Source organism: Oncorhynchus gorbuscha, linkage group LG03 (assembly GCF_021184085.1).
Source record: "Oncorhynchus gorbuscha isolate QuinsamMale2020 ecotype Even-year linkage group LG03, OgorEven_v1.0, whole genome shotgun sequence".
NCBI classification, from domain to species: Eukaryota; Metazoa; Chordata; class Actinopteri; order Salmoniformes; family Salmonidae; genus Oncorhynchus; species Oncorhynchus gorbuscha.
Window position 1 is genome coordinate 50,626,035 of NC_060175.1, and position 11,528 is coordinate 50,637,562.

At 40.0% G+C, this 11,528-nt stretch overlaps 1 protein-coding gene across 1 annotated transcript in view; it reads right to left on the reverse strand.

Annotated features, from left to right (window-relative positions):
• The window catches only part of shq1 (SHQ1, H/ACA ribonucleoprotein assembly factor), a 40,536-nt gene extending 32,128 nt beyond the window's left edge, over positions 1–8,408 (reverse strand). Inside the window, 7 exon segments of the mRNA XM_046342807.1 lie at positions 1,774–1,871; positions 2,005–2,117; positions 2,353–2,516; positions 3,513–3,635; positions 5,300–5,364; positions 5,556–5,744; positions 8,275–8,408. Coding sequence (XP_046198763.1) covers positions 1,774–1,871; positions 2,005–2,117; positions 2,353–2,516; positions 3,513–3,635; positions 5,300–5,364; positions 5,556–5,698 — 706 coding nt within the window. The 5' untranslated portion in view covers positions 5,699–5,744; positions 8,275–8,408.
• Positions 8,409–11,528: the final 3,120 nt, after the last annotated feature.

Genomic DNA, 11,528 nt, shown 5'->3' on the forward strand with positions numbered 1-11,528 from the left:
ATATTAAAAAATAATAATATGGAAATGGTCTTTTACCAAATAGGGCTATCTTCTGTATACCAGCCCTACCTTGTCACAACACAACTGATTGGCTCAAATGCATTAAGGAAAGAAATTCCACAAATTAACAAGGCACACCTGTTAATTGAAATGCATTCCAGGTGACTACCTCATGAAGCTGGGTGAGAGAATGCCAAGAGTGTGCAAAACGGTCATCAAGGCAAAGGGTGGCTACTTCGACGAATCTCAAATATAACACTTTTTTGGTTACTGCATGATTCCATGTGTTATTTCATAGTTGATGTCTTCACTATTATTCTTACAATGTAGAAAATAGTAACAGTAAATTAAACCTTCTCTTTCAAGGGTTGTGTCCAAACTTTTGATGGTACATATATAAAATGTGTTAAAATCATAAGCATGCTATCAAGATTTTACTACTAACGGCTACATTTGCTGACCAATACTCTTCCGACGGGCAGGAGAAGGCTAACGTGCATCCAGCTGTCAGTTAAGTCATTAGTTTAAATTTGTCCCCTTTATCTGCGCCGGGGCTCCGGCCGAGTACTCAGAATACCGAATGAGAAAAGGGAGTTCACAGAGTTGCAGGAAAACTTAATGCTGGACTCCTCCTGCCTACGGCTAATGGGCCGTGTATGAGTGCCGCGTAGTATTGACTGATGGCCGTTCGGCAGTGTGCGATCTCTCCTGTGCTAGGGCAGAGATGGGGATCCTGGCACTGTCAACCCAGCATATCCTCCTGTGATAATGTTTCATCTAAATCCTTTCCTGAGCGTACAGTACGACATCCTGTACTAACATAAGCTGTGGCTACGAGCCATGTGTTCGTTGATGCGGTGGGAGCAGAGGAATTAGCAGGCTGTTAGGAGATCTGGATGGCACAATTGAATTGTTCCATAAGCCCTTATCGCTCTCATCTGAGAGAGAAGAGAGGAAAACAAACCTGTAGAGCCCAGCCAGCCGTGGATCACACCTTTTAAATGACTCATTGATTTCTTATGTCATGGATTGATAAGAGATAAAGAAAATAAATAGGATTTGAGGGAGAGTGAGGTAATGGCGATACAAGTCTGGATGGGGGAAGGGAAATTGGGTTCAATTCTGCATTAAGGAAAGCCCTAAGAAATTATGATCTAGACTGAATATGTTCTTTAATGACCATTACAAAACTAACACTGTAGGCTTAATGCAAACTCAATCCAGTGAAATGTTAAACTAACTCCACGCCACAAACTCACAACTGACTCCACAAAACAATTCAACAATAATGGATATGTATACACACACGTTAAAACAGTAATTATTTATACATTAACACAAATGGGGTTTTCTGGGGGGTCACTTGTTTGACGCTTCTATAGCTCAGTTGGTAGAGCATGGCGTTTGTAACGCCAAGGTAGTGGGTTCGATCCCCGGGACCACCCATACGTAAAATGTATGCACACATGACTGTAAGTCGCTTTGGATAAAAGCGTCTGCTAAATGGCATATATTATTATTATTATTATTAAGTTCATTTTTTGTTGTCAGTATTTATACACCACCTGCTGGTGGAAATCTCTTACTGCTCTTTGTGTGATCTGAGCTTAAACTACAGGTTATCATTACTCTGTAATACAATGCTACTACATGAAATACATCATTTAACAGACATAAGAGCAACTTAATATCAAATTTTAGTACATGATTTGAAGATGAACTATCCCTTCATGTGTGGTAGTGATGGGATAGATAGGGAGGACTCCAGCTCACCTGCCTCTCCCTGCCGGATGGAGTCTGGGCACAGATCAGACCACCAAGGGCGGAACTTCAGCAGACCCTGGATCTCCTCGTCCTCAAACAGGTCAGCACTACAGACACAAACAGCTCAGTATCATAACAATGAAAGTGATAGAACACAATACAATAAATCTGTGACATCTGTGCATTTGTTAATATTGAACAATGATTTAATTAGTGGGTACTATTCTTTGGATAACTCACAGGTAATGGTCAGGGCAGAATATGGACGTCTCAGCATCCAGTCGTTTCCTTCTCCTCTCTGACCCTGTGGTTCTATCTGGGTTTTGGATGTCGATGACATCACTCAGCTCCTCCTGATTGGACAATACTCCATTAGATCTTCACATGCTGTACTTGATGTTATGTTTTCCTGGTCAGGTTATATGGTCAGGAAGAACTCCTGGCCCTACTTACGGGAACGATACCAATCGCATTATAAAACATAGCAATGCTTTCAAAGGATACCATTCCACTACTAATTTCTAGGAACCGTCTTCAAGAAGCACAGTGTCACTGTGCAGTACTGCCAAGGCCAATGAATGACCTTACCTGCAGTCGAGTGAACACTCCGGACCTCTGACTTCCAAAGCCATACTTCTGCAGTTCCTTCAGCTGCTCCTCTGAGGTGTCCATGTACACCTCCTGCTCAACCTGCCAGTCAAACTCCTCTTCGTCATCCTCTTCCTCACCGTCCAAAATACCACTGCACGCTTCTGTAATGTAAAGAAAGCATCAATGTCTTAATGAGAAACAAAACCATTCAGCCAAATCGTATTAAAACATAATCGATGACAAAAATCCAGTGTTTTTTTTTCTGTTCTCATTCCTTACTTCAGTGGTTTCGTTTACGAGACATATTTGAGCTTAACATGAACATCAATATGTCTTCCAGCAATATACTAGACTCTGGAGCAGTGGAAACGCCTTCTCTGGAGTGATGAATCAATCGTCACCATCTGGCAGTCCGACGGACTAATCTGGATTTGGCAGATGACAGGAGAACGCTACCTGCCCCAACGCATAGTGCCAAGTAAAAGGTTGTGGTGGAGGAATAATGTTCTTTTGCTGTTTTTCATGGTTTGGGTTTGGACCCTTAGTTCCAGTGAAGGGAAATATTAACGCTACAGAATACAATGACATTCTAGACGATTCTTTGCTTCCAACTTTGTGCCAACAGTTTGGGGAAGGCCCTTTCCTGTTTCAGCTTGACAATGCCCCCATGCACAAAGCGAGGTCCAGACAGAAATGGTTTCTCGAAAACGGTGTGGAAGAACTTCACTGGCCTGCGTAGAGCCCTGACGATTACATTTGGGATGAATTGGAACGCTGACTGCGAGCCAGGCCTAATTGCCCATCAACAGTGCCCAACCTCACTAATGCTCGTGGCTAAATGGAAGCAAGTCCCCGCAGCAATGTTCCAACATCTAGCATTCCCAGAAGATTGGAGGCTGTTATAGCAGCAAAAGGGGGACCAACTCCATATAATGATTTTGGAATGAGATGTAAGACAAGCAGGTGTCCACACATATATTTTCCTACTAGCAGACTTTGATGGCATCTACTTTAAGGGAAAATGTACTCGCTACGACTGTGATATGTGGTTGTCTCACCTAGGCATCTTAAGATGAATGCACTAATTGCAAGTCGCTTTGGATAAGAGCATCTGCTAAATGACTACAATGTAAATGTTATGGCACTTCAGTATATACCCATGTCTTCCACCAGAGGCTTGGCTGAGCGGGAGCCTTTGGGAGCCAGGAGACTAGTCAGCATCTGGAGCCCTTCAAAGTGTTCCCCTGCTGTCTCCTTAGGGACGTGCAGGGTAAAAAGACCTGGGACACACAAGAGAGAACATCAGGGAGCAGGTGAAACAATTGGCAGCGCTGCGGCAGAGATCTGCGGTTTGAGAAACGCAACAACTGAATGTGTATCTGTACAAAGAGTAGAGACGTAGACAATGTAGAAGCAAATCGGATAGCATGGTCTGCCTTTAAACAGTCCTGGAGCATTTTTCATCAAATAGACATGGCTCGTCACATGTAGAACAATGAATGCTCACGATAAATGCATGACTGTCTCTGCAGACATGTATTTAGTCAAAAGCAGAGGTTTACTTCTCTCAAAACAGCAATTAAAAGACAAAACCTATAAAATATATGACCATTCCACCTCTAGCCAAGGAGATAATTTCTAGGTCTTAATCCCTTTTAAAGACCTCATAAAACTTTCAACGCTTTGTTAGAGTATTTAACTTAAAAACGCTTTATGCTAGTTGGCTAATTGCCTTGGCTCTGGACCCCTTAAGAAGAGGCTGGCTGCCTTGGAGAGTCCAAAGGCAGTAGGGCTGGCTGATATATCGCAAAAACTGGTATATGGATTTTTACAATAGCGTCAATAACGATATGTTAACACAGTGCTGGATAAACATACAAATTTATCCAAATGGTACTACTTGAATGTGTATAAAACAAATCAGAATGGAGAAAGCCCATAAAATGTATTTGCTGCCATTCAAGGGTGATTCACTACTAATAAATAAAAAAATCTAACTTGTATAATTCAGAAGCATTAAATAGTGTCAAATAACACCGTACATGAGACAAATATGGTGATATGATATTTTGGCTATATTGCCCAGCCCCAAAAAAAGATGCATCGTAATGATTTCTAATTGAGAGTATAAACCGGGACTCCCATTAGAGAAGCTAAATTAGCAGCAGTTAGTGGCTTATTTAGACACGGTATGTCAAATAGGGTGTCGCTGATCCGAGGGCCAATGATGTGTCAGCGTGCATAAAGCGAACGCTTCACTAACCCAACATAATCAAGAGGGATAATTGGAAATTAAATTCATTAAAAGAATGATCCGAGTATTCCACTCCTAACTGAAAATAAATTGCTTTGAATCAAAGTAGCCGCATGAGAATGAGTTGGTAAATAGAATAAATACATGAATAAAAAGAGGCCAAGAGTCACTAGAAATGAGCAGAAATAAAAGTAGGGCTGCAGGAGGCACTCATTACATCACGGACGGGTCAAATGGCCCTCCATATCTAACAGCATAACCAGTAATTAAGTCTGTGTGGCCGTCTCTGTAGTGAGTGCTAAAGAGGCACCAGGGATCAATCCCACTGACTCTGCCATCAGCCCCATCACTCAGGGTCCTGCTACTCTCTGGCTAGCTGAGGTATTAACCACACACTGTGGAGTCTGGTGAGAGGATCCGCCTAACAACCAGTAATGCTGATTTGATTACTGGGAGGTCAAGAGGACACACGCACTGACAAAGATAGGGTCACATTTAGTTTCAATGAACGGGTCAATAAAGCACTATCAACAATGCATTAGGGGGTCTGTTTTCATCTGAATATGAAAGCCTGCATTATCTTTCAACCACACGCATCCATTCTAAAATGCAAAGAGTCAACTGCAAAACGACAAATGAATGATTCCTTATCAATAAAAATATGAACAAACTTTAAATAGCAAACATTACCTTTATCAATGTTGAAAGTGGCCTTTTCCCTCCCATCCTCCACTATCTTTCCAGGTAAGGTCAGTCTTGATAAGAGATACAAGTGTTAGAACTAAACAAGAAGGTAGCCTATCAGCCTGTTGACACAATTACAGCATATCATTGTGTAACTGTGTACATTTAATTACTACATATGTATATATATATATTTTAAAATATATATATATAAAATTAAATTAAAAAAAAACATGAATGAATAATGGCAGCACAAATTAACCTGAGGAAGTAAGGCTTGGCATAGAATTTGAAATCATCTCCATCGATGTAGAGATCAAACTCTGATGTTCTCGTGTAGGGCACACAGATGGTCAGGATTAGGAAAGTTGGGTCCTGGCTCAACTCAAACGCTGGAGTAATCATGATGAACAGAACACCGCAGGTGAGGATCTACAGGGGTCTGTGAGAGCTGTGGAAGTAGTGGGGGAGTTTGATTAGCCCACAAGGTATCATACACATTTTATAATGTTTAGCAGTAGCACTGCTTGACATCAAACTGATCTTCTCCTGAGCCCACTTATTTCTTCTTTACTCCTAGAATTGGGAAGTCACGGTGTTGATACTTCTGTACCAGCAGCCACTAACAGATCTGATCATCCAACTAATCAACTACCATGAACCTGATTAAATCAGGGATGCGTTCAGTATGACAGAACGGTGTTCAACGTTGAATCCAACGGAAACTGTACTGTACTGAACGACCAGTTGAAAAAAAAAAAACGATTTTGGCGGCTCAGAGTGTGATTATTACTAGAGGTGGACCGATTCTTCGGAATGGCCGATTAATTAGGGCCGATTTCAAGTTTTCATAACAATCGGTAATCGGCATTTTTGGACACCGATTGTGGCCGATTACATTGCACTCCACGAGGAGCATGCGTGGCAGACTGACTACCAGTTACGCAAGTGCAGCAAGAAGCCATGGTAAGTTGCTAGCTAGCATTAAACTTGTCTTATAAAAAACAATCAAACTACACGTGGTTCATGATATTACTAGTTTATCTAGCTTGTCCTGCGTTGCATATAATCAATGCAGTGCCTATTAATTTCTCAATTATAAATTGATTTTATTGATGTATTATATTAAGTTAAAATAAAGTTAATTCAGTATTGTTGTAATTGTCATTATTACAAATAAATAAATAACTACACAAAAACATATGATTAATCGGTATCGGCTTTTTTTGGTCCTCCAATAATCGGTATTGATGTTGAAAAATCAGTCGGTCGACCTCTAATTATTACCGTATGGTGTGTTGCACGAGTTTGGTCACACCCATATCGATCAGGACCACACATCTCAACACCACAAAACGAGAGCAAATGTACCTCAGACTGTTGAAGAACAGTGTGCACCGTTGTGAGGAAAAGTGTCGTTCAGTGCAAACATTCACACAACGTAGCAAATGTTGAGGCGGACTGAACGCACACCAGGTGTGTGAAGTACCTGACAACTATTGTCATGTAACTGACAGACATTTCCCTCCATTTCTCCCCAAATGAACTCTGTTTCCACAAAGTTTGTTACTAATGTTTGCTGACCTAACTATGCTATCGCTAGTCCCATCCAAAATTGTGATTCACTACACCGGAGTCTTGTTATCATTATAATAAAATAAAATACAAATTGAATGCTGCATTCATAACATCTAGTACCAGAATATGACAGGGAAAAATCCACTGGTAATTACTAGTGTGAAGCTCATCTACAGTCACTAAGCTATCATCTCAGAGATACAAGTTCTCCCACATGCTGAACTCTGGTGTCACATACTAAGGAAATTACCTCAATATTAGCATTTTCTGCAGTTAAAAACGTTTTTTTTCAACCTATTAATTTGGTTTATGAACCCTGCTATTTGTTTACCAGCATGAAAGCTCTACTGTTCAAACCCCCGAGCTGACAAGGTACAAATCTGTCGTTCTGCCCCTGAACAGGCAGTTAACCCACTGTTCCCAGGCCGTCATTGAAAATAAGAATTTGTTCTTAACTGACTTGCCTAGTTAAATTAAGGTAAAATAAATAAATAAAAAATAAAAAATGCCAATCAGCATTCTCAACAAATTCAAAGCATGTGAATGTACACAAGTCATTGCTCCCAGTTTACAAGAAGGATTTTCAGTTTCCAACAGTGCAATTTTAAGAAAAAAAAAATAGGTATTAGGTAAACAATAGATACGTAAAGAAATACACATTTTTAAAAGGTAGAATGACAGTAGCGAGGCTATATACAGGTGGTAGCCGTACAGAGTCAATGTACGGGTCACCGGTTAGTCGGCTAATTGAGGTGTAGGTATAGTTATAGCACCTATGCATATATTATAACCAGAGAGAAGAAGCAGCGTAAAAGAGGGAGCACTCTGGTTACACAGGCAGACCAATTTGGACCTGATCTACTGACTTGTCTCAACTGCTTCTTCAGAACCTCCTAAATAAGCTGCAGGGTCCTCTTTAACAGTCAGTACTGGGCTGGAACAAAAACCTGCGCCCCATGCCTAAATCCACAATAACACGTTTGAAAAGTGGCAAACTCCTCCACCTTGTGGTTAGTTTTGTAGCAAAGTGTACTGTGTTGTTTACCCTCCACGTGCCACTGACACACGGTCAGTAGCCTAACGCGTTAAAAAATCACGTTTAACTGTTTCAGTGGCACCCACTTAAAACGTTTCAAATACATTTCAAATGAATGGTCAAATACGACTTTGAATAGTATATAGGTAAGTGTGTTTAAGACCGAAGTAGCTTAGCTAGTTATCTAGCTACGTTTATTCAATATACTGTTATAAATTAGCTAGCTAGCTAACGGTAGGCCGATTTAATGTCTGGCCAGTTAGCCTGTAGCTTTCTACAGTACTGACACGTTAGCGATGTAGGCTGTTAGCATGCATTAACAATTTACAGTCAGTGAACTCAAAAATGTAAAAGAACACGAAATTACCTTATGAACTCGTCTCATTAGAAATCATCATGGCAAACTTGTGTGATGTGAACAGCACTTTAGCGTGGCATCATCATCAGCGGCTCGTCAGCAACACTAAAAATGTACTTCCGGGACAAGGAATTTCGAAAACGTTCAAAATTAAAGCCCCCCACGTAATTGTAGAAACGTTTCAATAACCTGTATTTATTCGTGATATATGAAAGGTAGTTGTCTAAACATGAACAATTATTCATATTTGTTCATATTCCATTGACGACCACAATGTGAATCACATATTGGCTTATAGAGCAAAAAATATTCTGGATGCTTTAGTAAAAGTATTGTAGGGAATACTCAGTAGGGTCTGTAGAATGACATATTTTTACTTTGTCAGCACAGGGATTCGATCCAGCAATCTTTCAGATACTGACCCAATGCTCTAACCACCAGGCTACCTGCCACCACAATGGCATACAAGACTACATGAGTTACATGAGTTTACATGAGTTATTGGTAAGGAAATCACTTGAAATAAGTTAAGACTTGAAGCTTGAATGATAGAGCAGACTGATGAAATTAAGTTATATGCTTAATAATGAAATATATTTATTTATAAATGTGTTATTTATTTCACATTGTGGTGGGGGCCATTATCGATAATTTGATATGATATCAATACCGTTTGATATCGATATGAGCAAGGCATATCATGATATTGGTTTATTCCTCCTGTTAACCTATACTATTATGTAAAAAAAAGCCTGCATCACTATCCCTGCATGCACAAAGCCCTCTCACAGACCTTCTTACAGGTAAAAACAAAAACAAAAACAGTCTGTTTAGCAAACTAAGGTGCCTGCTGAAGGGCCATCAATTGTGGATGGGCTTCAATTGTATTAAAACGGTTTAGGTAGGTCTATACTGTACCTACCGAAAAACACATGTCCCAATGGACAATCCGCAAGCAGATGTCTGGACTTCACAGAAAATTGATAATTCACACAATTGCAATGTATTTTCTATGAACCGATATACAGTAAAATCAAATAAAAGAATGCAACTCATATCAATCACTCATTTAATTTAGGGGGGGGGGGTGTTAGACAGCTGCACAACTGAACATATTGAACAGAAATGTGTCTTTCTCATTTAACATACCCTAATGAATCAGAGATGTGCGGGGGGCTGCCTTAATCAACATCACATCATCAATGCCCAGGGAGCAGTTGTGATTGGGGGTTAACTGTCGTGCTCAAGAACAGAGCATGTTGACTCCAAGATTCGATCCAGCAACATTCCGGTTACTGGTCCAATGCTCCTACCAGCCAGGCTACCTGCCACCCTCTGGATTCGATAAATAAGGGATTGCATCAAATTAATGTATCATAAAGTGTGTTCGACCATTCATTTTTTTTAAAGAAACATTTTATGAAATGGGGAACTGAAATAAATGAATGAATGTATTCTAGTGTGTTTTGCCCAAAAAATTGGTGACTGTGTTGACTTTTACCTGGTTGATATTATTTACGTTTAAATTGTAAATAAATACCATTTTTGTTTTGACTAGAAAGTTTGCCTTCTATGTTTGTTTTTTGAGTGTTGATAGTTTAGTGTGTGTACAGTCATTGTCTTCAGTACCATGGATAGCACCTGGTCATTTCAAGTTAGCCAATACGTAATTTATAGGCCTATAGTGTATTGCATTGGATCCAATGGAGTGGGTGGAGTAGAAAGTGCTGCTGGGCATATAGACCTCAGCCCCTGATGAAATAACACCATGTCTACATTCTACAGACCCTACTACGTATTCATAACTCCACTTTTACATTGGCACAAATAATACTTTTCCCTGTACAGTGCTATATTTTTTCCGTAATAGTGTCCAGGCACCCCATTTTAAGCTGTTTGCCAGCAACACTCAGTATTAGTCAGAGGCCCATGAAATGACACCTTATATAATTTACAGATCCTACTGAGTATTTCCTACAATACCGTTACTGCGACACCCAGAATAGTTTTTGCCCTATAATATATTGAGTCGCATTGTGGCCAATGGAATGGGCGGAGTTAAAGGCCAGCAACACCCTATATTATTCAGAGCCCTTTGAAATGACACTACATTTAGATTCTACAGACCCAACTTAGTATTCCTTACTCTACTTTTACATCTGCACATAGAATCGTTGTTTTCCTGTACAGTGCTATATTTGTACCATGTGGTGTCCAGGTACCCCTGCAAAAAAAAAAGGCCATCCTGCTCCTCTCCTCCTTACCTAATTTCCCATCACAGTCCCTTTAGTTTCCCTTAAATCTCATTAAATTGGCTGCTCAGGCTACGTAAATTAACCCTCAACCATCATAGCTTTGCCATTCACAACTAATCAGAAAGCTTGGAAATGCGCATCTGGACACTGCACCAGCCTACTCGGGTCAGAGTATTATCGTCATCCGAGGGTGGAAGACGCATTTTCCTGAGGACTTTTTAATATCGACAGAAACGCGAATGTCTGAATGTTGTGCGCGGATCTAAATGTAAATTGTAGGGGGGATTTATTTGGGATTTTAGATGCTGTAAAATAATAGGTAATTACCACGAATTACTTCATGTTACTTTGATAAGTTTCAGCCATATGTTCTACTGTATCGCTGTTAGTATTCTTTAATGTTAGAGTTTCCAATACTGCTTTGCATATTGTTTATCATATGCCATTTTATTCCATACTGCCATAAGTGCTATTATTGCATTAGTTGCACAAGTACTTTTTACAGAAGTGGTTTAATTGTTGTATTGATAAACATGGTATTTTGCATGCACATGCTAACACAGCGTTTTCCATAGTGGCCTTTATTAAGGTGTTTAGTTGCGATGCCATGGGCGAGCTTCTAGTCCTCCCAAACAGTTCTTGGAGCTTGCTCATGCGCAGAGTAACTTACGACCCTGTGGCGCCAGGGCAGATCTGATAAGGTCTTAGCCTGGCAGATTCTCTCTCACACAAGGCTGGGGCGAGAGGGTGCCATAAATCTGGACCCTTTGTCAATACAAGTGATTAGTTTATCACTCTCTCCAAGAGGTGAATGTTTAAGTTTACATTGAGGCTGTGCTTATAGACATGTTGTAAGTGTAATGCCATTTGTAATTTATTCATATACATATACAGTACCAGTCAAACGTTGACACACCTATTCATTCAAGGGTTTTCTTTATTTGTAGTGAAGACATGAAAACTATGAAATAACACATGGAATCATGTAGTAACCAAAAAAGTGCTAAA